Here is a 27,186-nt window from a genome sequence, read left to right as displayed (position 1 = left end):
GACTAACATTAAACCCATCAAAAACTGAACAACTATGGGTGGCTTCAGCCAGACGACAGAATTTGATCCAGGATACGGCCCTACCCAACGTAGGGAGTATCGCTTTACCCACCGTTAAACTACTAGGAGTTTTACTCAATTCTGACCTTTCTCTTGACGCTCAAATTAGTAGAACGATAAGTTCATGCTTCTACCAGCTGATACAAATTAAATGCATACGCAAAAATTTGCCGGTTGATGCCGCCCGTCAATTAATAAATGCGTTTGTAGTGTCTAGAGTTGATTATTGTAATGGTATCTATGCAGGTCTACCAATGAACAAAATGACTCGCCTACAATCTGTATTGAATGTTGCAGCGAGACTTATTTTCGGAATCTCTAAGTTCAGTCATATCACTTTACTACTTCGAGAACTACACTGGCTACGTTTTCCACAGAGGGTCGAATACAAACTCTGTTGGCTTATGTATAAGTCACTGCACAACTCTGCTCCGGAATATCTAAGGGAACTATGCATTCCAGATGAACTAGCTGACAGGCGTCTCACTCTTAGATCAGCTACGTCTACGGCGAGAGGAAAAGTAATTATACCTCTACGCAAACAGCGCACTAAATTTAGTGTACGCGCATTTGTGGGGTCGCAGGACCTATGGCATGGAATGCTCTCCCAGCAGAGGTGCGAGGCTGTGAAAGTAAAGTGATGTTTCGGAAAAAACTTAAAACCCACTTGTTTTCTAAATCATTTGAATAAATCCGTAGCATGTGACAACAAAATAAATTATTTTAATTAAATTAAAAATTTAAAAGAATCACTATGTAAAGCGCCCTTGAGGTATTTTATTACGAAAATAGCGCTATATAAGTTATCCATAATAATAATAATAATAAAAAACAATAAGGAGATATTTGACAATTAAATTCAATACAATTTTTAGTCATAAAAATAATTTACAGGATATAAAAAGGTCTACCCCTTATCCACTTGCTCGCTTTTTCCTTATTGTAATTTACAAACTTCTTTATGTCAGGGTCCAACATGTTAAAAACCCTAGGGCCCAATAATGCAAAATGCCTTTGAAAAAAGACAGTTCTACTTTAAGGTACCCCAATGTTTATGCTCATTGCATATCTTGTTTTAATATTTTGTTTTATTCTATTTTTTATTGAAGATCAGAAATTTGCTAAAATTTCCCTAACATAAAGTTGTCTAATAAATAGTAAATTTGTTGTTTTAACTAGAGTATGAGAAGAGTAGGTGGATGGCAGTTTAAGTAAATTTTTTTTGTATTGTTTTTTGGAGAATGGCCAATGGATTTAATATTGCCTCCAAACAACCACCCCATCCAATTACTTCATATGACGAAACCGACTGGAACAGTGCAAAATATACCGATTTCACTGCTCCGTAATCTAAAACACATTTCAATGTGTAGAACACATGTATCAGTTTTCGGAGTTTTTTGATAGTCATACAAATGTGAGATTCCCATCTAAGATGGCTGTCGATCATAATTCCCAAATATTTTATTTCATTTACTCTTTTTAAGGGAGAGCAGGAACACTGCACTTTATCTGGTCCAGGAATTTGGTTTAAACGACAAGTATGAAGCATAACATTGAAAGAAGTGACTAGTTGGGTAGCTTCACTAAGGCGAAACGTTATGTAGTTTGATTATTCAGCATTGAGGGAAAGTAAATTTAGGTCTAACCACTTTCTCACCATTTTCATTCCTGCTGCGGCCTTACAAAAAACATCATTCCATGAGCATCCATCGAAAACCATTGCGGTATTATCTGCAAAAGAAATAATCGCTTTGCCGAGTTCCATGTTACAGAGATTATCAATGTATACAAGAAATATTATTGGACGTATTGGAGTATTGGACGTATTGGAGTATTGGACCCATTACTTTACCTTGGGGTACACCGTTTACAACTGACAAACTTTTGCTTCCTTCTAGCTTCTTTTCCCGTATCATCCATTATTTTTGTAGTTTGTGTTCTCCCTGTCAGATAATTTTTAAACCATTTTAATGCAGTTCTTTGACTCCTATTTCTGAAAGTCTTCTACACAGTATCGAGGGGGAAACAGTGTCAAAAGCCTTAGCTAGATCAAGGAACACGGCTATAGTTTTACTTTTTCTATTTAAACATTCGGACAGTATCCATGATAAATTTAATATTGCATCAAATGTACTCTTTTTTTCTAAAACCGCACTGATTATTTGATAAAATGCTATCGCTCTTGTTTTAACTAACAATTCGCTGATTTTCGGAACTACGCTAAGATGAGAAATTGGTCGGTAATTGTTTACTGAACACTTATCTTTAGTAAAATAAATAAAACAACAACAATAATAGTTTTTAACCAATAATTAGTGGTTAAGAACAAAGTTGTTTTATTTATTTAATCATAATTAATGACCACAAAGTTAGTGCTTCAGATATAAAACTTTTCTTTAGATTTAAATTTGGGAATAACAATAGAGTTTTTCAGACATTTAAAGAAAATTCCCTCCTGAAAGCTGCAGTTTACAATATGAGTTAGAGGAAAAGCGATTTTGTTTTTAAGGCGCTTAACACATAGAATTGTATAAATGTTGTCAGTACCGGAAAAGCAAAAATTCTTTAGCTAGGAAATAACCGCAGTTCTTCATGATTAGTGGGTGAAATTATCAAAGAAGGGTACGGTATATTAGAGCCGTTTATTCGCAAAGATAACTCTTGTTCGGAGTTTTTCAGTCTACTTTTAATAATTTTGGCTAGATCAGATCCTAGGTTTGCGAAAAAAATGTTAAAGTGGTTGGCAATTTGATCAGGGTATTGCAGTACGTTATACGGTTTACCATCTATGTAAATATCATTTTAAGAATTTCTTATCCCAGAGGTATAAGAAATTTCTTTAATGATTTTCCAAATCCCTCTTCCATATCTCCTTTAGCATCTAGAATTTTATTTATATAGTACTCCTCTTTAACATTTTTTATGATTTTGTTGCATCTATTCCTATATTTCGTATATTATTGATTTAGAATTTGATCAGTAGGATTATTTTTACAGTACCTTTGTAGTTAATATATTTTTCTAACATATTTATAAGACCTGTTGTTATCCAACATTTTTTGTGTGATGCTTGTAGCATTTGTTGTACAGTAGCAAGCACTGAAATCTTTCCAGACCGAAAATATCAGTTTTTAAAAATAAAAAAAACTTTTTTTGTGATTTCTTCATAGCTTTTCAATCCAAATTATTTAACAACACTGTCTTAAGATGAAATAAAAAAAGTGCCTATTTAGTGAAAAAAAAATTTTTTTTCATAATTTTATAGTTAATTTGTAGATTTTTGCACAATAATGAAAAAAATGCTCATATAATTTTAAAAACCACATATTTACTTAAAATAAAATTACATAAGTATATAACACTAATAATTATCAGAAACCAACAAAATCAGTACTTTGTTGTTCCTCCTTTTTTTAATTACTGGTTCTATACGTTTTGGCAAGGATTTCACCAAATTTTGTATGTAGTCTTGGGAAAAAAATTCAAACCACACTTTTTCGATGATGTTTTTAAGGTTTTCCTTTGACGAAGGCTAGTTTATTTATTTCGATTGTCATTTTATTTTATTTATTTATTTATGCTTTATTAAGTTAGTTCATAACATTTTAAGAACTAATATAAACTTTTAATAACATTACATTTTTTTATCATAATTTCTCAATAATATACGTTTTCAAATTAATTTGAAATATTTCGATCTTTTCTATCTCCTTTATTTCTTCAGGTAACTCATTGCACAGTTTCAATCTCTTGTACAATGAGTTTTGAGATTCTGTTTTTCTCCTCATTGGTAATCTTTTTTTTTTATCTCTTCTTTCATATGTATGACATTGTTGGTAAAATTTTATTGTTTTTATTTTATTCATCCCCTTAATTGTTTTATGCATAAAAATTGCTACATTATATTTAATTTGCTGCTTTACTGTGAGCAAGCCAATTTTTTTGCGCATTATTTATACATTAGAATAGATATTTCTTTTGAGTATAATCCTCATCGCCTTATTTTGAAGAATGTGTATTTTTTTAATTTCTCCTTCATTACATAAAAAAAGAACACAAGAACAGTAATTTATGGGTGGACATATGATTGTTTTATATATAAGAACACTACTCTTTACATCTATTACATTTCGCAATCTTCCCGTAAATATTTTTTTTTTTGTTATTACAACACTATTTATTTATTTTATTACATACAATATTACATTTGAGTTATTTTAAAACATTTTAATTTTTTTTTTTTTTACAGGACTCACCAAGCCAATAAATATGGCTTGTCGGTAAAGATCCTTTACAATTAATCATATGATAGTCCTACATAGTTGTTTAATAATAATTACTACTAACTTAAATATAGGGAGCGAAAACAAAATCATGTAATTTATGCTTCAAAAAAATATTTAGAAAGATGTAAAAAAAGCAAAAAATAAGTGAATGATGATGCAATTTTTAGATTAAAAAAAATAAATACAGAACCGGAGTACCAAAATTTAAAACAGAAGTGTGTACATATTTAATAGGCACAAAGCATTTTATTAAAAACATTATTTATTGACATATCCATATCTATATCTATATCTAAGTCTACCAACTACTGCTTTACAAAATTGTGACAGGAATGGTTGACTGTACAGAGCTGCTTGGTTTAATAACAATACATGTGCCAGCCAGGATTTGTAGACGGTACCACCTGTTTCATGTACCAATAAGTAAAACATCGTATGTTAAAAATGCTATTTTTCGTAGGACTTTTTCAATGTACAATACAAAATTTAAAAATATAGATTATACAAACATCACTCTGTCAGATTTAAAATTTACACTAAAAATGTATTATGTAACTTAGTAGACATTATAATAATAAATATGTACATCTCCCCCCCCCCCTCCTTATCCTCTCTTCAGGCATTTTTGTCCTTATCCCGCCCAATTTACAGTAACTTAATGTTCTTAAAATTAATATTTTAAAAATCTTTGATTATTGAGTACTTGAAAATAACATTTTTATATGTATAAATTGTATGTATTTATTTGATATGTAATATATATTTTCTTTACTAACTTTGTATACTATGTGGAAATCTGTTATTAGTTCTGAGTTTATACACTATATCTGTTTGTTTACTAAAAATATGTATGTAGAACTGTTGATTTCCCTAATAAAATAAAATAAAAATATCTATATCACATCCTCATCCATATCCATACATATATATACCCGTACATGCACACATACATATCCATACATACATATATACACATACATACATATGAACATACATATTCACACATAAACATCCATGAGAATATTACTTAGTTATAAATTCTATTTTATATATATCTATAAAGCTATGGTTTCCTAAGACAGCGGTATCGTCACAAAGCGGCCGTCACGGGACGGCGGATGACGTCATTAAAACGTTGACTATGTAAATCAATGGCGCTGGTTTCCTAGAGAGCGTTGACCGTGAACGTAACGTCGAAGCAACGGTGCCGCCATTTGCAGGACGGCCGTCACAGCGGTGCGAACTGTTTTCGAACGGTTTTTCTCGCGAAGCGGTGACCGTTTAGCTGTCAAAATGAGTGCAAACGTGGTGCGGAATGTTGAAAATGACGAAATATTGATTAATTTTGTAAAAATCATGACGATTTATGTAATGGAAGGGCAAAGACTATTAAAAAGTCGATTTGAAACAAAGTTCGTGAAGAAATATCGGGACAACGCTTGAAATATCAGGTATGTACTAAAATGTAAATAACAATAGAATCATATAAAAATAACAGAGCAAATGTTTATAAACTACAAGAAAAAAGCTAAGCATCTATCATAATGTTATTTTTCTAATTCAAAACATTTATTATAACATTGTTTATACGTAATAGATTCCAAGGAATCCTAACCTATTTATTGTATCTGCAGATAATTGGTTGAATTCTATATTAAAATTTCGTAAGGTATCCAAAGTAAAATGCGTGTATTGGATTCAATTATCCTTTTATTTTTTTTATTTACAAAGGTGTAAAATGTGACGCATTTTGTCTTGTAAGGACATTATCAAACTTTTTATTAGGTTACCTTACCAAATCCTAACCTATTTTGAAGTTGACATTTTATGAAATAACACACAACATTTCAGATTAAAAGTCACATGGGTGTGATTTAAAATAAGGAGTTCTCCATGAATATTAAAGAGCCAAGAAAAATGCCTGGAACATAATCTTAACAGAGTTAGTTTGATGAATTTTAAATAAAATATGCCCTTGAACATGAAATGAATACAACAAATTTGTCGATGGATACAAATAAGTATACCAATGTAATTCTTGTATAAACATTACTATAATATTTTTTCTGCATTAATTATTACATTTATTTATTCTAGAAAGCTACAAACACCAAAGAGTAGTCACCAATATAAACAATTTTTGTTACAACTGAGAGGGAAAACATTTTTGAGAAGGGAATACTGAATTTGCGTCGTAGGTGAATTGTTTCAGGCGAATAAATCTCACCCAAATGATAAAAGTTTCAGCTCTTTTACTTCACAAAAGAAAACAGATGGAAGAGTTGAGGAAATGTGATGTTAAAACATAGGCAGAATGGAGAATGTTACAATGTGTAAAATGCCTACTTAAACCAGCCTATGACAGAGCATAAGCCCTGTAAGTGCCTAGACTTCCATATTCCCTTCTCGAAAATGTTTTCCCTCTCTGTTGCAACAAATTTAGATCTAGATAACTCCCTAGGGAGGAAATCCAGCCTGTCTGCAAACATTTGGACATACTCAAAACATTGTTTTTAATGATTAAACTTATGGCACACAAAAACGATTAAATGTAGACATACTTGGGACTTATTAATACATTTGTTCCAGGATTCTTATCACCGAATTCAATTAAATAATATGGTATGTAAATGAGCTCCCATTTATATTTGAGACAAGTTCAAACTAGTTTTATAGTAACTCCATAAACACCAGTAATAAGTTCTTATTTAGATACATAAGGTAGGTTGCAATAACTTTCCTGTATATTCATTGTGAATTTTATTTTCAGAATAAGTACATACTACAAAATTATTTTCACCCAAGTGCAGATCAAGATACGAGTAGTGAGAGGGTAGATACTCTCCCGATAGTACTACTAGATTTGCTGTGCGAGTCGAACTCAAATGTTTGCCAGCAGAAATTACTAGGCTTCCGAGCGATTTCTTCACTGCCTCAACATGCAAGGACAAGGGGACATTCGTCAACGACCTACGACTCAGACTCGCAGACATCAGACAAACACCAGGCATCCACCACAGTCCAAAGAAAACCTTTATCCACAAAGAACTTCTCAACACGAGCCACGTATTTATATTTACTGACTGCCACAGAAGACCATTCCAGAACGCCATACAATGTAGAACAGACGGGAGACAAGACTTTCTGAAATCTACCTTCACCCACAGCAGTACTTACTTCGGACTCACCAGATCCACCTCCAGGAAGGCAGACACTCCCCTGAAATGAACACTTCCCAGAATAATACTGATCATAAACAAAAATGTACTAATAAATATGAGCAAACTATTTTTACCTGGATGCAAATTATGTTTTAAATACCTCTTATGAATGTACACATTATTGTAATTCCATTTTGTATTATAATTTTATATGTATTCTTCTCCGTTTTTTAGATCATGAGAAATGTAGTTTATACTCACATAATATATTTTCTGTTACATAATATTTATGTAAATTTAGGATTATAATGAAAAATCCTCAAGTATGCTATACTAAAATGATTTCGTGTTTAGCATTAGGTCTTATACTCATATATATACATATAACTCATAAAATATTAGTTCTTTATACAAATATGAACCAAACTTTTCTTCTTTAAAGAAAAAAAGACAATAAATTTAAGTTAATTTAAAAAAACATCTTAAAAAAATAATAACATATTATGGTAAAAAAAGCAATATATTATTTTTAAATGCTATTCTAAAAGTAATTCAAATAAGTTTAAAAATATAAAACCAGCAGTGAAAAAAGAAAGAATAAAAGTCTTTCAAGTGAAATGTAAAAGAGCATCAGAAATTCAAATATATTAAAAAAATATTTTGTACTTTCTCCAGCCTGTCAATATAAGTAATGTATTGTGGATTCCAAATTATGGATGCAAATTCTAGGTGAGTACTTACATAGCTATAATAGAGTAATAATGAATTGATTACAATGTCTGCTTTGTAATGACAAATGTATTCTTTATGTTTGTTGTTACTATGTAAAATACTATATTATATTTTGACAGACTAATAAAATGAATTTAATTATGATTCAAAGAGGTTGGACATATACTTGTATGATAGGGAGCAGATGATATTCCTAAAGAGTTAAAAGTTATACAATACTGTGTTGTGGGGTACATAAATTATTAATTAAACGCTGAAGACATTTTGGTTTCGAACTTACAGTTTGTAGTTATGTATATTATTACATATGAAAGTTATAAGTATCTATTATGGTGTCTGTAAGAAGTAAGTGTATAATAATTGAAATTTTTCAGAAGAAATCTGTACAGTTTAAATATAGTAAGCAATATTAAGTTCTGATGTTACAGTATAAATTGTTACTACAATTATTACAAGTTTATATATGTATATTAAAGAAAACGTAAAGTAAAGTGAATTCTGGTTCTTTTGTTTTACAAAGAGATATTTAAAGAAGAAAAGTTTGGTTCATATTTGTATAAAAGTACAAATATTATATGAGTTACATATATATGGGTATAAGACCTAATGCTAAACAAGAAATCGTTTTAGTATCGTTATCGTTTGAGAATTTTTCATTATGATCTTAAATTTACATAAATATTATGCAATAGAGAATATATTATGTGAGTATAAACTCCATTTCTCATGATTTACAAAAAGGAGAAGAATACATATAAAATTATAATACAAAATGGAATAACAATAATGTGTATATTCATAAGAGGTATTAAAAACATAATTTACATAAAATTTTGCATACTATAAAACTATGTAATAGTACTTAATGTTTCCTAAATAAAAGAAAAAAATATTTCTTTCTCTTATTTCTGTTTACAGGATATCATGATTTGTTCACCAAAACACTAGAAATTGGCCCTGTGAAGGAATAGAACGCACCAAGATCAGTTACAAATAAAAATGTAGTTATTGCATATATTATTTTTATTTAATCAAAAATATACACCTTTTATTTTATAAATTATTATGTAATGTATTTTTAAAAATTATTTGAGTATGATCTTCTTCTTCTCTGGTCTCAATCCTGGGATTGGCTGGCAGCAATTCCTTTCATTCTTCTCCTCCATTCCTCCCTGTCTTGTGCGGCTCATTTAAAGTCAACATATGATGAGCAGCGCACGTCCTCTAATAGGTCCTCCAGGTACTCTCGGCGTGGGCATCCCCTAGAATTTGTTCCCTCGGTCATCCCCTCCATTGCACATGCAGGCCTTCTTGACGTATTACATGACCGATCCATTTTGCTCGCCTTTCGGACAAGGTCCTGAGCAGGTGCCTTCCACCTTCGATTATTTGGAGAACCTCCTCATTTGTAATGTGGTCTCTCCAGGAAATTCCTAGTAGTCTTCTATAGGACCACATCTCAAAAGCCTCTAGTCTCCGTTTATCTCTTTCGGATAGGCACCATGTCTCGCAGCCATACATCAAGATACTCCATAAATAGGTCTTGATTAGGAGTATTCTTAGTTTTAGGTCTATATTATTTGATTCTTTTATTTTGGACCTTTTATTAAATGCAAGTCTAGCTTGATGTATACGGCTGTCGACCTCGCTCTTAGACCGACCGTCCCACGTTATTTTGCTCCCGATGTAGAGAAACTCCTTGGTGTTCTTTAGTGGTATTCCCGACATCACTACTCTCATCTGGTGTTGCATTCGGCCTACAGTCAGTAGCTTTGTTTTGTCTTTATTTATCTTCATACTGTAGTTATTTTGAAGAATGCTTTCCATAGTTGTAAGGGCTCTTGCAGTTCTTCTTCACTTTCAGCAACCATAGCAATATCGTCAGCAAACCTTATCATATCCCATTTAGTATGATATTAATAACAATAATTACAGGATTAAATAAACTAAAATTAGTTATTATATAGATGTGATTATAAGTAATTATGATATTTTACAAATTGCAAATATTTATTTATAAATCCAACATACTCAAGGAATACTATTTAAAAGTTTAACATATAACATCAAATCAGAGAGACTAAACATATATTATATTAACTATAAATCATAAATTTGTTTTTACATTATAAATTTAAGATGTTTCTATCCACTTGTATCAAACACACACTCATCCTTTCCACAAACCCACCCTCACACTCATATACACTAACTCTCATATTCACATACCTACCAAAACCTCACTCCACTCCAGCAATATTACAGCACATTTAAATCAAAGCTTTCTCTCACTCTCTAAGACTTGCAAATAAATAATACAATAATAAGCTCCACTCGTTTGACGATAACAGCCGAACCTCGCTTCTAAGTTATCGTTTTGAAATTTACTCAAGAGTAAATATTCTACTTTATGCATGGAAAATATATATAGGATCAACATTGAAAACGCATCCAATGTAGTAATGGGGGATTTAAATTTTTGTACACCTAGAGACTAACTCTCAGGTATTGAGAGTCTCCAAGTTTTTAACCAAAGGGACATGTTTCTTAGAAAATTTTTATGATCTACACTATCTTCTCTAATGGGTTCCTTGTGAAGATTGTTGAATCTCTGAAATTCAAATACACTTTACCCATTTACAATCTTCCACCATCTACAAAATATACTTTTAAAATCTAGAGTACTCTCGGGTTCTACAAACAGTTCTGGATTTTTAGGCGCTACGCACTTTAAACCCACCAATTGTTTTCTCATTAAAAACTTTTAACTCTAGGGATACATTTTGTTTTAGAATGTTGCTTGGATATAGGACTTTGTATGATATCATGTGCCCAAATTTGATCAAGGTTTTTTTTTCAAGATCATTAATGAATTTCGAATGTTGAAATTGAGCGTCTAATATTATACTGAAATCATTTAAATGGGGATTATTTTGAATTGATCCAATTATTGCAAACACACTTAATTAAATGTAAGTACAGGATCAAATTTGAAAAATAAAGCTCTACTATTATCTAAAGGGTGAGGTAAACTAGGGAGTAATATTTTATACGTTTGAAACAATTCAAATGCCTTTTTTGTTAATAGCATTATTATCGGATATCAAAGATATTGTGTAGTAGGCCTTGTATACAAACTCCTGACGTCACTGCAACCTGTGAAGATCTATTGTGATGGATTAAGTTAATTAAAAACAACTACTGCACAACATCATTATACTTTATACTATTATACAGAGGAATATTTTTCTTTAATGAAATGAACAAAGATAATAAAAAGTACAGTCAGGAATACAATATATTTAAGAAAGAAGTAAAAAATTACATCTATAATTCTTCTTTATGTAACACTGATTGAAAACATCGTTAATATCTTTTTTGTAATTTATTTATGTTATTCTAAAATAATCTATTATAAGACGTCACTCCCCATTATGTACACAAGAATTGTTTATTTCTTTTACGTAATGGGAAACGATAATGTAAATATATGTAATTGATTAATGAAAAAAATTGTATTTAATATTGTATTTAAATTTGTTATTAATAAATTTAAAAAAAAAAAATCTATTGCACCTATAACTTTAAGAAATCCTCTCATACAAAATAAGCCGGATATAACTACATTTGTTCTGGACACTGGCTTCATTATAATATAGTCCGGTGTTTTTCATGCCAATTGATGTTGATGTTGAAATAGTTTGGTGACTAAATTCGTGTATATCAGCAGAGTCGTCTTGAATCTGGAAGATTTATCAAAAGTTAATATCTATAGGCATTAAACATTTACGTATTTAAAATTGTCAAATGAATTGACAGAAACGATACTTACATATTGCCAAAATTATTATTCATTACATACCTCATTACTATCCCAGTACCGAATAGCAAATAGGCCCTGGAGTTCTACTGGTATTTTCTCATCTCGTTTGTGTCCTTCCAAATCGAGTTTTACTAGAGTAATTATGCGCCTCATATTTTCCTTCGAAAAACAGTATTTCTCCTTGAATTCACTGTCTTAAAAATCTTAAAAAGAGTTGACTCTTTTATTAATACAATTTTCGTGCACGAGAAGGTCGCATGCCTTCGAAAATGTTTAAAATTAAATAAAACTGTGACAAACTATTCATAAATAACGACAAATATGACAGATCGCATTCTAGGGCATATTTTTGACAGATAAGCTGCCGTGGCCGCCAGATATGAAAACGTTTTCCTAGGAAACCACTCTCTAGTCACCGTTTCGGCGGCCGTTCACCGCATCACCGTTCGTACGGCCGTTAAGATATCGGCACCGTTTTCCTAGGAAACCCAAGCTTAAGACACTCATCGCTTAAACGTTCTCCAGATCTTCGTCTCACGTACTGAATTCCATCCGAACCAAATAAATTAAATTTACTCTCATCGGAGAAAATAACTCGTCGCTAATCGATAAAAGTCCTAGTTTTATATTTTTCAGCCAATTCTAAGCGGGCAATGCGCATTTTTTTGGAGTAATGGCGTTTTTGCAGGCCTCCCGGCAGAAAAGCCGCTCTCCCGGAATATTCGACATACGGTGTAAACACCCACTTCAGAACCACCGGCCTTTATGAACTCTGTCCTTATATCCACGGCACTTTTGAATCGATTCTGCAAACAGATTCGCTTCAACAGTCGATCCTCAGCATGTGTTGTTTTTCGTTATGCCCAGTACCTTTTTTTCGCTCTAGACTTGCAGAACCTCTTAATTTTTTTATACTGTGGCGCCTCCGTCATAGACAATCCTCAAGGACCTACCGAGGAGCGAAACCACACAAGCGAACGCAGCTCGTTAAGTTACCAGCCTGCGGTTCGATACCCAGCCGGAAGTAGAGGGAGACAAGAAGACTATAAAAAGCGCGAAGTTCAAGGTCCGTTCTTCTCTCCTTCTCCGAAATTCGACTGCAGTGCTTCCTCACATAAAATTAGTCTTCTATAAAACACGTGTTAGATGTAAATTTGAATTGAGTTAGATTTTATTGAATGTATAATAAAATATCTTTGCATTACACGCCAGTTTCTTATAAAATAAATAGTGTTATCCATGTAAGTAAGCCGTTCTTATTTCTTGTGTGATAAAATATATATATGAATCCTTTTCCCCGCCACCTTCTGAAAAGAACGTAGTAGGGTGTTGAACGAGAGGTCATAAGGTACCGACGGGACCGATTGCAGGCTCCAACAGCGACGCGAGGCCCCGAACGGATGGATGCAGGTAAAAAGGAAGATAGCCTAATCCTACCTCACGCACACGCCTGTGAGTACAAAAGTTACACACAGCGTGTACAGAGAGACCCCAACAGGGAAGCAAAACGCCACACCCACAATACAATCTAACACTGCAGTGTGTCTGCATCCATTCTGAACTGCTATAGCTCTGGAACTCACTTTTTACGTCGCCAAAGTTTAAAACGCTTAATTGCTTAATTCACAAAAATATTAATACTTGATGTCAATACGTCGAAAGTCACAATAAAACTGGTCTCATCATTTGAGTAAGACCCTATTCAGGTAGAAAAAAAATAAAGGGTGGGGGTAATTAGTTCTTAGAACTAATTTATACCTGCACTAGCCCTTTCTTATAGGGGGAAAGATTTCAGTGCTCGCTACTGTATGTGCATTGAGTATATTAACAAAGTGTTCGCAAGAAATATTTGGGTCATTATTTGAATAGACTGGAGACCAGTTTTCTTCTTTTATTTTGTGAAATAATATTTTTTCATCAATATACCCTCCTCCTTCCCTCCTCGAGCTCACCCCCCGCCCTTAGGGACTTGTGACCCAAGTCATAAGGAAGCGTTCATGACCATTTCCAAAATTCTAGGATTTTTTTCCATCGATTTGCCTAATTCGACTAGACTTGGGTATTGATTACTTAATAAACAGTTAAAGTAGGCAATTTTTTCATGTTTGGTTAGCACGTTTTGAGGAACTTGGGATTACAAATTATGGTTTTAACACTTGTAAATAATTTCTTTTAAATTATTTAAAAACTTTATTCAATAAATTTACAAAATACAGAACAAGGATTACATAAAAATAGCATAGTTTTTGGGCGAATACCACTATATTTACAACAATAAATCTGCATCATGTATGTGAAGATAAAAACAAGAGAGAAACTCAATTATTTGTTTTAATACAGATTTATAAGTAAATATTGAGAGTTTGCAGATATATTAAGTTTATATAAAGATACCTTTAGAATTTTAAATTTAAAAAAAATAATGTTTTGTATTGCAACTTAAAATACATAGTTGGTGAGATTCAGAATCCTGGTGTGATGAGGAACAAAATTTAATAATGTAATAAAACAGTAATCTAGACTTTAACATAAAAAATAAAATAAAATTAGGAAGTTTAAAATCTCAAAATGCTCTCAAGAGTATTAGTAAATTTTTGGTAAATCTTTAAAACATCAATAATATTTTATTAAGTTGGTTAAAATGCATTAATTTGTGACCATTTAATTAAATACTAAAATGAAACCATTAAGTCACATGTTTAAATGTTGCTCTGGAATTAACGCCAAACTAAACGGAAATTATTTCACATCCATAGGAACAACACATGTATATCGACAGTGGAAAAATAAAAATTACTTAGTGACATATAGCCAACTTTACCGAAGAGCCGACCAGTTTATTTATTTTTTCATTTAAAAATTCTCATATTTTACATTTTTATTTAAATTATATAAGAATCAAGTCAAAATCATAGGGAAGTATAAGTTTTTTTATCAATAAAAAAAAATAGCCCCCTTAGTTTGACCCTGTACATTTCAATAAAACAATAAATATTTTCATAGAATAGAATCCTCCCTTACAGTACACCGCCAACACATGTTTTCAATCATTTGTCCCACTCTATTTCATTGAAATATAATGTATCGTATCTCTCTCAACTTATTTTTTAAGTGTACCTACACATAAAATCTTAGTTTCATATAAATTATCCTTACACCGTATAATATTTACCAGTTTGAAGGCGTTAATTGGTAAAATAAATAAGTGAGAGTGTGCTAAGTATTTTTAATTGGTAACTTACATTTAAATATTAGTTATTACATGAACAAAAAAAAAAACTTTAATTGGCTCTTCTTCGTAAAGTTGGCTACATGTCGCTTAGTATTTTTTCCTTTCCACCGCCGATATGTACTAACATATATATAATGAACAGTGGCGGCTGAAGGGGTTAAAATGTGGGGTGGGGAGGGGGGATTTTGTTTTTACTAAATAGGTACATGTGTATTTCACAATAATTTTCACATAATATTTTTTTGTAAAAATACATAAATATATTATATTCTATATAGATTTTTCCAATGTGATACACAAATTTACTAAATACCTAACATAGTGAGTGCACTTTATCTTGGCTCATAGAGTTTCTAAAAAAGGTCTTAATTCGCTTTTGCGTCGAAAAACACCTTTCGCTCGCAACGTCTCAACTGTCGTCATCGTAATTCCACAAATAAGAATCACTAGTACAATTAACTGTTAAAACAGAAACAAATTACTAAAAACGTACAGGATTTTTATGAGTCAATATGAGTTTAGTGGATACAAAACTGAACCCTAACTAACAATAGGTAATTGGACACGTGCAAGAAACAATATATTATATAATATTAATTCACAAAGCTTATTTCAATATTTTAAAAAGGGACGAGAAAATATAAACCTATTTGAATTCTTTCCATTAAGAATTCGTCCTTTTTAGTGTAGCTATGTAAAATATAAAGGAATTCATTTATCATCGTATCTCTTCCAGTTTAGACCAATGCTAATATTATATGTATTATTATTATCAATATTATTCTTATCTTCCTTGTTTCATATTGTTATCTTCACCGGGACAATGCCCGTGTTCGAACTAATTTTGGGCGAAATGTTGCGATGTTCATTTACACCCGGGACGTTTTATCTCTTTCTTTCTCATGAGATAATCTAGAGATAAGATATTAGCTTTGGGACAGTTACAAAAATGACACTCGCATCGACATAGCATGAAGATTTGATGGCGCACAATAGTTTTCTAGATAAAATCTATAAAAACATGAAGATTAATAGGTCTTTATATACAGTATTGTGCAAATTAATCGAATAAAATTCCTTGTATTCATAAAATACTTTTTTTATTAATATTTTGAGTTACAGGTGACGTACAATCATAAAATATTTTTCATTTAATAGGACGTATGTCCTCTTTTTGCTTTTATAACAGTGACTGTAATTTTGAGATACAAGTGACGTACAATCATAAAATATTTTTTATTTAATAGGATGAATGTCTTCCTTTTACTTTTATAACAGCGTTTTGGCATGGAGTCAATTAAACTTCGGCAATTTTCTTTTATTCTGTCATCTCGAAACCACATCTGAATAACAGCTTCTATCATCTTTATCTTGGTGGTGCAGTCCAATTTTTGCACCCTAGATTTAAAAATCGCCCACAAATTTTCTATGGGGTTAAGGTCAGATGAATTTCCAGGCCAGTCAAAAAGAGTTTTTTTTATCATTGAAATACTTAAGCATACACTTCGATACGTGAATAGAAGCTGAGTGCTGTTGAAATACCACCACCATTAGGACAACATTTACTCAGTTCTGTACTCAAGTGCTGCTCCAATAGAGCTTTATACTTCAGGCTATTCATCATTTCTTCTATTGGTATCAAAGATCCGGTCCCCATATACAAAAAGCAGGCCGAAAACATCTTCTTCACGGGATATTTCACCGTTTGGTATATACGAGGTCTGTTCTAAAAGTATCCGACCATAATTTTTATTTGCAAAACAAATAACGCTTTGAGGAAGGAGCTTAGATGACCGTTTGTAGGTATACCTAGTGCGTATGCTCAATTTTTTTCACAGCCACAGCGCCACTCAGTCGCTGCCACGCCGTTGAAGTGTGAGCATGTGTACGCTATTGTCGTCGTATTTTAGTTTTAACAAAATTACAGAAATGGTTGAACAACGTTACTGCATCAAATTTTGTTTAAAACTCATTCTCAAGTGGAAACTATCTGCAAAATTAAAAAAATAATTGGGGACGAAGCAATGGGCACCACACAGATAAAGGAGTGGTATAACCGCTTCAAAGTTAGCCGCTCATCAGTGGAGAGAGAAGCACGATCCGGTAGGCCCTTAACATCCAAAACTGATGTTGTCATTGATCAAGTAAGGACCCTGGTCATGCAGGATCGTAGAATAACGATCAGAGAACTTGCTGATGAAGTGAGCATTATTGTCGGATCCATTCATTCCATTTTAACTGAAGATTTGGCCCCCATAAGGGTTTCAGCAAAATTTGTACCAAAGTTGCTGACAATCGAGCGGAAGAAACATCATGTGGAGATCGCACAGGACATGCTGGAGACTGTGATTAATGATCCCAACTTTCTGATATAGCTCCCTGTGATTTCTGGCTTTTTCCGCAGCTGAAAATTCTTTTGAAAGGGACCAGATTTCTGACCAGCGAAGACATCATGAACATTGCGGCGGACCATCTGCGCGCCATACCAAAAAGAGTCTTTCCAGCGCTGCTTTCGGCAGTGGCAAAACCGTTGGGAGAGCTCAAGGGGACTACTTTGAAGGGAATAAGTGTCATTTGATTGTATCTCAATAAATGTTGTTTTTATGAATAAAAGTCTGATACTTTTTGAACAGACCTCGTATGATCCACAGTAAGTTTTTCATCCCTACTTTTTCTAACAAATTTTGTGCGATATCCCTGCACGAGAAAGTGGGTCTCATCTGAAAACAGCACCTTTCTCCAGTCTTCTACAGTCCATTTGGTATGTTTTCTAGCCTAAATGAGCCTTTGCTTCATCATACGTGCCATCAAGAATTGTTTCTTCTGTGGTCGAATTGCTTTTCTTCCAGATTCAATGAGTCTTCTTCGTACTGTTGAGTCGTGTATCACCCCAGTGGCTGCCAAATCTCGTCGAAGTTCGTAACTTGTTTTTCTGGGGTTTAATTTACTATTTCTGATAAAAGATATTACATCTCGGATACTAGTTTTCCGGTTTCTTCAACATTTCCCAATTATTTTTGTTTCAACTGACCCTGTTTCTCTTTTCTGCTTAATAATCTTGCTGATTGCTCCCTGACTCATAAAACATTTATTTGCAATCTTCTTTTGGGTCATTGATGTATGTTCACTAAAGGTTATAAACTTTTCCCCTTTTCTCGGCGTGATATCCATGATTTAAACCAACTCAAAAACACTGTTCAATATGCATGCTATTTATAAAATTAGCCCAATGTTGAGAAAATGTAAAGAAAAACAACAGATAGTACACCAATATGAGCTCCAAAAGGATTAAGTCATAATTTTTGGCGCTAAACAACTTTCGAATTGACATATGAGTGTTGCTATACGTAAAAAATGACAAAAATTTCGTTTATTCCATTAATTCGCACAATACTGGTATTTGAATGAATGGTTAAAAAAAATAATTAAAAAACCTAATTGCATTATATTATATACATTATTTATAATGTATGTAAAGTAAACTATTTTAATTGGCGGCAAATTTTAGGGGGCATTGACCCAATGGACGACATAAGGGAAAGCCGCCATTGATGATGAAGATTGTAATATTTGCAGGTTTTGTACCTCATGACAACATAATATATCTAATAACAGTAACCAATAACCAATAACTCAACAGACAGAGGAAATAAACAGTTTTATAAAAAATTATAAAAAAAAAGTTTAAAATGCATACCACAAAGTAAAAAATGTTTTTGATATCATAAATATAAGTAGTTAAATATTATTTGCATTCTTTTTTGTAATTTAAGTCATAAATTTATTAATTTTAAAAAAATATCTGCATTTTCTAGTCATACTTGTTTTATACAGGAAACATTCTACGACATTTTAGTTCAAGGCTTTGTCCATAGGGGATAATTGCCTAAGAAATCCCAGTCTCTAAGAGTACAAATAGATAATATCTCATAATACATTTTATTTCTAGCAACACTTATAAAAAATAGAACTGGCAGAGGAAGGATGAAAGCCGAGTGAACGCGGTTGAAATGCGATCTCTTAGACGAATGGGTGGGAAATCAATGTATGACAAGGTTACGAATGATGAAATCAGGCGAGAGTGTAAATCTGAGTCAAGTATAATTGATAAGATTAAGAAAGGGTATCTGAGATGGTTTGGTCACGTAGAGCGAATGGACGACGAAAGAATGGTAAAACAGGTATATATGGCAAAAATGAACGGTAACGTGAGACGAGGACGATCAAGAAAGACGTGGCATGATCAGATAAACCAAAATCTTAAGTCTGGTCATGTCAAAAGCAGACAGAACCGAAGGACATGTATGACAAGATGTATGAATATGGAAGAAGCTAGAAATGTATGCCAGGATAGACGTATGTGGCGGTCCATTCTCTCTGCCTACCCTTACAGGGAAATGGCGTGATGGTAGTAGGTAGTAGCAAAGACAAAACACAGATATCTATGGACTCATACTTTCCGTTAACTGGATTGACACATCTGGCCAGCAGACGAAATAAATTATAAAGTTGCATTTTCATATAATATTTTGAACAAATGACTTAGGGTACTGTGTCTTTGTTATTATGCTGTTATAATTTTGATGTTCTATCAAAGGTATATAATAATATTGTTTATTTTAATTGTAAAAAGTTTTCTTACTGTATTTGACTTATTGTAAACTCGGTAAAATTTATATATTTTGAAGAAATCATCGGTCACTTGAAATATTTCTTCACCGGTAGTTCGCTCTGGAACCTCTTTACAAAATAAATAATGTTCTTTAATAAAGTCCTCGTCAACGAAACGTACAATAGCTATCAGCTGTGCTTTATTTTTAATATAAGTTGTTTCATCGATCTGAAGCGCAAATTTTTCAGCCAATAACAGTTTTCTCATCAGTGTTCCTAATATATCGCTTGACATATCGTGAATACGTCTTTTAACAGTATCAGCAGACAACGAAACTTTATTCACTTCCTTAGCCAATCGTATGTGGTTTCTTCTGACGTGCAATTAATTTTGCAACATGGTAGCTAACTTCTAAGGCCTTTTCAGAAACCATAATGACCGATTTCATAAATATCTTCTGTTTTTTATTTTGTTCTAAGCACCTCTTAAAATACTGTCTGTCTGTCTAGATTATTTGAGCTTCGTCACGAAGTGCGTGAGTTCCTTTTAAATCAAAATATACCCGAACTATATCAGCACCTCGATGATGATTACTGGATAGCCAAACTTGCATACATGGCTGATATATTCGAGCATTTGAATGAACTTAATAAAAAAATGCAAGGTCCAAATGAGAATATATTGACGAGCTCTGACAAATTACAAGGGTTGAAAAAAAAACTCGAACTTTGGCAGAAAGAGTTGCAAAAAGGATGTATGGAAATGTACCAAAGGACCAACCATAGTACAATTGAAAACAAACAATTAATTGTGGATCTGGCCCAACAACATTTAAGTATGCTTCAGCAGAAATTTGATTAGTATTTTTATTCCATTAATACGGAACAATACGATTGGATTCGAAATCCTTTTGCAACCAATGCAATAATTTCTACGGAAGCACTGCCTCTGCAAATTCGAGAGGAATTTACAGATTTAAGTAATGACAAGACTCTAAAACTTCACTTCTCCGAAGTTCCATTAGATGTTTTCTGGATTTACGTTAAAAAAGAATATCCTCGCATTTCCGACAAAGCAATCTTAACACTACTTCCATTTTCGACAACATATTTATGTGAGCAAAGTTTTTCAATGCTTGTATTAATTAAAAATGATAAGCGGTCATGCTTAAAAGGTCTTGACCAAGAACTTCGGGTTGCGCTGTCAAAAATCGAGCCGAATATAAAACTTTTGTGTTCATTGAAACAAGCGCAGGTATCACATTAGTTTAGTTAGCTTCTATTTTTAACTGGTTTTATAGCTATTTTTTAATTGGTTTGACTGAGTTTTGAAAATTTCTCCCCTGGAAATGTTCCAAAACTGCGGTAAAATTTTAAAATTTCGTAAAAAAAAAAAATGTTATAGTTATATGTATGTATACCTTTCAAATAAAAAACTAAAAATTAATGTAAAATTTTGTATCAATTTAATACCTATATATCTTAGCTTTTGGTGTGCCGCGTAATTCTAGGAAGAATTTTGGTGTGTCGTAGGTGAGAAAAGGTTGCGGAGCACTGCTATACAGGACGATAATACTGCGGTAAACAAAATTATATCCGAGATCGATAATTCGGTAAATGATCAAATCATAAAAGTATACCGAGTGGGTAGATACTCAGGAGAGAAACCTAGAGCACTGAAAGTGGAGTTCCAAGAGTCCAAATGGGCACGTTTTATGTTGAGCAAAAAACTCAACATAAAGAACAACATACGGATTTACCAGGACCAATCGCCGCTACAAAGATCAAACCTCAACAAATTACGTAATGAGTTGGAAAGTAGGAGGGCAAACGGGGAGTCCGATATTACAATCAAATATATTAACAATAATCCCAAAATAGTTAAAGGGTTTTCAAAAAAGGACAACCCATCAAGATCTACTACCAGAATGTAAGAGGATTAAAGACTAAATTACTTCAACTTAAGGTGTCACTACCAACGACAGATTTCCCAGTTTTCTCATTTACAGAAACATGGCTTACTAAGGAACTAAACAATTCGGAATTAGGGTTTTGTAACCACTCAATATATAGAAACGATCGGAACAAAAATACTAGCGACAGGTCTCGTGGAGGGGGTGTATTGATTGCAGTTAATACAAAGTTTTCGTCACGCATATTAAAATGCACTAAAACAAACATCGAACAATTATTTGTTATGATATCATCCAAAAAAGAGAAAATAATTATAGGAAGTGTATACATTCCCCCTATGTCCGATGCAAATATCTACAGGGATCATTACTTAGAAGTTGAAAACCTTCGTAGAAAATACCCCGATGCAACCATCGTCCTCACAGGTGATTATAATTTGCCAAATATGCAGTGGGATCCTTTGAACAGCAAGACCCAATCCGGTGATGTCATCAACCATGGCTCCAACGAAATCATCGAAATGTCAAATTTTTTGAACCTTCGGCAAGTCAATTATGTTTACAATAGCCTAAATCGTCTCTTGGATCTCGTGTTTTCCAACTCAGACAACATATCTGTGGAAGTTGCAAATTACCATATTCTACCTATTGATGTTTACCATCCACCTTTATTTATTAGATTCAATACCTCGATAACTCAAAAGTACAAAACTTCTAATATTAAGTCCAATTTTTTTAAAGCAGATTATCCAGCAATTAATTCATTTCTTTCAACTATTGACTGGAGTTTTATAAACCAGGAATCAAATATCGATACTGTAACTGACCAATTTTATACCATCCTTAACACAGCCATCGAAACATATGTTCCTAAAACCAAGTTTATTTTGAATGAGTATCCTAAATGGTTTAATAGCCAACTTATCAAAGTCATACGTAACAAAAAAATTGCTCATGCTACTTATAAAAAATCTCGAGATATTAACGATTACAATGAGTTTACTAAACTGCGAGCTTAGGCTAAAAATCTCTCCAAAACATGTTATCGTAATTGTATTTCAAAATTTGAACAAGAGGCCCTAAGCAACCCTAAACATATTTTTAAATTTTCTAATACTCTCAATTGTAAAGAGTCTGGAATTCCATCCACAATGTATTATGGCAGTAGAATGGCCGACGCACCACAATATGTTGTTGACTTGTTTGCCGACTACTTTAGCAGTGTACCTATATAGTTCAGAGACTGATCCAGAACTGCACGATTTTGTTTGTACTAATTAGATTGATTTTAATACCTGTTTGTTTACTAATGCCGATATAAAAATTGGGATAAGCAAATTGGATCCAAGCAAAGGTTCTGGACCAGATAATATTCCCCCCCTCTTCCTCACCCAATGTGGTTCTTCCTTGACTGATCCACTTACTAAAATTTTTAATTTATCCATAAAAACTGGTATCTTTCCTGAAAGATGGAAAGCCAGCTTCTTGACACCTATTTTAAAAAAAACAGATATTGCTAATTATAGACCCATCTGCATACAGTCAACTATACCTAAACTATTAGAATCTATTTTTTTGATAAAGTTTACTCCAGAAATAAAAAAAGTTATCTCCCCATTACAACATGGATTTGTTACAGGAAGACCTACGACGACAAATCTAATGTTGTATCAGCATCGGCTTATAGAAGCTATGGAGAAACGCCGGCAAACTGATACGATCTATACTGACTTTAGTAAAGCTTTTGATAAGGTGTCACATGCGATTTTAGTACACAAATTAAAACTATTAGGAATCTCGGGAAAAATTTTAAAAGGGTTCAAAAGCTACTTATCATCTAGGAAAATTTTAGTCAAAGTATTCGGTTATGGGTCGTATCAGTTTGAGGCAATTAGTGGAGTTCCTCAGGGATCTCACTTAGGTCCTGTTTTGTTTTTGCTTTTTGTTAATGATATTTTATCGATATTCGAGGGAGTGGACATTCTTTTATTTGCTGATGACCTGAAATTATCTAAGACTATTGCTTCTGTTAGTGACTGCGAATCTCTTCAATCAAACCTGGCGAGTCTATATACTTGGTGTCAGAGAAATGAGCTCTTTCTGAATATTGACAAGTGCAGTGTTATTACGTTTACCCGTAATAGAACTTCAATAAACTTCTCTTATAATATAAATAACACAGATCTCGTAAGAGTTACAGAAATAAAAGATTTGGGTATAGTGTTCGATGACAAGTTGTCATTTGCTCCACACATTGATGCAGTTACTAACAAGGCAATGAAGTGTCTCGGATACTTGCTGAGAACGGTGAAGGATTTTAATTCCATCGATTCGCTTAAATCTTTAAATGTTGCCTCAGTTCGGAGTAACTTAGAGTATAATTCAATAATTTGGTCACCTTGCTATAAAATACATAACATAAAATTAGAAAAAGTCCAACATAAATTCCTTCGCTTCATAAATTTTAAACTTAATATTCCTGTTGACCAAATCGACTACAACTTCCTATCAAATAATTTAAAATTGTCTACTCTCTCGAATAGGAGAATCTTAACCGATTTAGTAAACCTAGATAAAATAGTAAATGGCGCGCTGGACAGCCCTGATTTAACGCGACTGGTTAATATTAAAATACCTTCCCGCCGCACACGAAATAAGTCGGTGTTTGTCGAGGTGTCCAGCGGGCACAACTACTATGTAAATTCACCTATAGCTAGACTCCATCGCCTTGGTAATGAATATGGCGATGTTGATATATTTCGTTACTCATTGAGCATATTCAAGACCAAAGTACTACAGGCGACCGACGCGACGGAGTCTAGTCAATAAATCTTCGATCGTATTTATGTATGCTTAAAAGTTAGCACGTGTTATGTTTTATATTTTTAGTTTATAAAACCCTTATCAGTTTTCAACATTTTGGATAACTACACTTTAAAGTTTAGTTTACCGGTGTAAAAAAAATAAAAAAAATAATTATGTTTTATTTTAATCCTACTATGACTTATATTATAAACATTATATAATGTATGTATTATTTTATGTCTTAATAGTGTATTATTTTAACTATGTAACTTTATTTTTAGGTTTAAAAATTTTTAATTTTTATATTTGATAAAATATTAATTATGTTTAATGTGTAACTTTTTCTTATTATATAGTATGTATAATGTAAAAGCCCCATGGGCGTCAACAGAAAGAAAAATAAAATAAATAAAATAAAATAAAGTGGGTAAAATTAACAACCACGCTGTGAGGGTGTACTTGGATAGTGGCAGATAGGTAAATATATTATCATCAAAAATAGCAGAGGCCTTGAAGCTAAGGAGATCAGTAAAAACTGAGCCTCTTATTGAGTTTGCTGGAGGTATCACTTTCTCCTTAGGTGAAGTAATATTCCGTCTTCAGATAGACGGGATTGAGATGGATACAAGGGCACTTGTATCCGATGCAGATATGAGAGATGCAGATCTGATTGTTGGGCAGCCAGTCATCAATAACAGTGAGGTAATATTTACAGTTAGTCAAGGCATGGCTCGGTTGGAAATGGATCAAACACACCACTTAGAGGAGATGGATGTTTGCGAAGATCCTCGCATCACAGTGGAGTTGCAGGAAGATACTGTGATAGATGTTGGGGAATCGAGATATGTTCCGGTGATTATTAAAGGTAATGCTGGAGGTACGGTTTGTACGAAGCCACGATACTTTGAGTTAGGTAAGATAAGTTACATGTTACCAGCCACCATCATGACTGGAGAGAGAGGATTGATGTCTGTCTCCACGATTTAGTTAGACGTGTTTTGACAGCTCCTGTCAAAATCCCTAATTACACAGTATAAAGTCTTTATTTGCAATATAAAACTTTAAAACCTCGTAAACAATAATACCAAGTGACCGTTTACAGTGACAAAACCTAGTTTTGTTAGTCTCAGAGAAAGATTTTTATAATTAAAATATCTGTGCAACTACCTACAGTCCCCAGCAGTCCAGGTGACAATATTTATTTCACCTGCTAATTGACTGTGAGTACATATACTGCGCAGTATAGGGGAACCCAGCCAGTAAGTGACAATCTCCTATTATTTATACAAAATTAAAGTTTCAAAAAATATAAAATATGGAAGCAAACAATTTAATAAATAGCGCTCAGGTGGCTATTAATGCAATCACTAAAATCCTTATGGACCCGGCAAATAAATTTATAAAGGACCAAATTGCGAAAATTGTTCCTAAAACTAATGAAATATTGGGTGCTATAGGCATAATGTCTTCAGAAATGGCAGCTAAGAATGCTTGCCTTGAAGGTGAACTTAGTGCATATAAAGCAATGGCATCTGCCACTCCTAAATCTGATAGCACGAGCATCTGTGAGGCGATAGCTGAAGTGACAGAGAGGAACGTGAGATCAAGTAATTTAATTATTCGTAACTTACCAGAAAGTACTGCACCAACTCAACTTATACGACTTAAGCTCGGGTTTCCTAGGACAGCGGTGCCCGTATTTTAACGGCCGTAGTGAACATTAATGCGGTTGACAGCCGTCGTAACGGTGACTAGAGAGTGGTTTCCTATAAAAATGGTGTTGACAACACCGTTAAAAAATAAAACCACTCTCTAGTCACCACTACGACGGCTGTCCACCGCATCACCGTTCACTACGGCCGTTAAGATACGGGCACCGCTGTCCTAGGAAACCCTAGCTTTACAGAAAATGAAAATGCCATTGAATCAATTCTCCTGGATTTGGATGCTTCGGTAACAAATAATATTAATATAATATATCGGCTTGGGAAACCCAGGGATGGAGTACCCAGACCAATTAAAATAGAACTATCGAATCCTTCACTATCCAGGAGTATATTAAGCAAGCGCTTAATATACTCCTGGATTATATTAAGCGCTTGCTTAATATACTAAATTAAAAAATAATTATTAAAAAATAATATAAGAATCTACTCAGACTTGAGCCCTCTTCAACAGAAAGAATTGCAAGAATTGCGAGAGGAATTGGAATTACGTAAGATAAACTGTGAAGAAAATATAACAATCAAATACATAAACTCGACTCCGAGAATAATTCAAACTCTACCAAAAAACTAAGAAGGGTACCACTACACTTTTATTATCAAAATATCCGGGGCGTTCGTACAAAATTAAATGATTTAAGACTAATTTTACCAACACTTCATTACGATATGTTTGTACTCACCGAAACATGGTTGGATCCAAGTATTAAATCTTCAGAACTAGATTTCCCTAACCATAAAATTTATAGGTGTGATCGCTCACCTTCTACAAGTACTAAATCAAGAGGTGGGGGAGTATTGCTGGCGATTAATAACAAATATTCATCAAAACACCT

General features: G+C 33.0%; 1 protein-coding gene and 2 long non-coding RNA genes across 3 annotated transcripts; 2 read left to right on the top strand and 1 right to left on the bottom strand.

Moving 5' to 3' along the window:
- Window positions 1-5,485: 5,485 nt before the first annotated feature.
- On the top strand, window positions 5,486-9,250 carry LOC148285225 (uncharacterized). The gene is made up of 3 exons (XR_015822622.1): window positions 5,486-5,800; window positions 6,201-6,291; window positions 7,120-9,250. It is a non-coding gene; the product is annotated as an uncharacterized LOC148285225 (long non-coding RNA).
- LOC148285224 (uncharacterized) lies at window positions 7,660-13,446 on the bottom strand. Its single transcript, XR_015822623.1, has 2 exons — window positions 12,105-13,446; window positions 7,660-11,985 (listed from the first exon to the last, which is right to left on the bottom strand). It is a non-coding gene; the product is annotated as an uncharacterized LOC148285224 (long non-coding RNA).
- A 3,875-nt stretch (window positions 13,447-17,321) lies between these two features.
- Window positions 17,322-17,672, top strand: LOC148285223 (protein GVQW3-like). The gene has a single exon (XM_088228407.1). The coding sequence runs from the start codon at window positions 17,322-17,324 to the stop codon at window positions 17,670-17,672; it is 351 nt and encodes a 116-aa protein (XP_088084533.1).
- The last annotated feature ends 9,514 nt before the right edge of the window (window positions 17,673-27,186 follow it).

The sequence above is a fragment of the Micrasema longulum genome, unplaced genomic scaffold (assembly GCF_059751315.1).
Source record: "Micrasema longulum isolate JH-2025_06_02 unplaced genomic scaffold, ASM5975131v1 h1tg000046l, whole genome shotgun sequence".
Classification (NCBI taxonomy): Eukaryota; Metazoa; Arthropoda; class Insecta; order Trichoptera; family Brachycentridae; genus Micrasema; species Micrasema longulum.
This window is presented reverse-complemented; position numbering and strand designations above follow the sequence as displayed.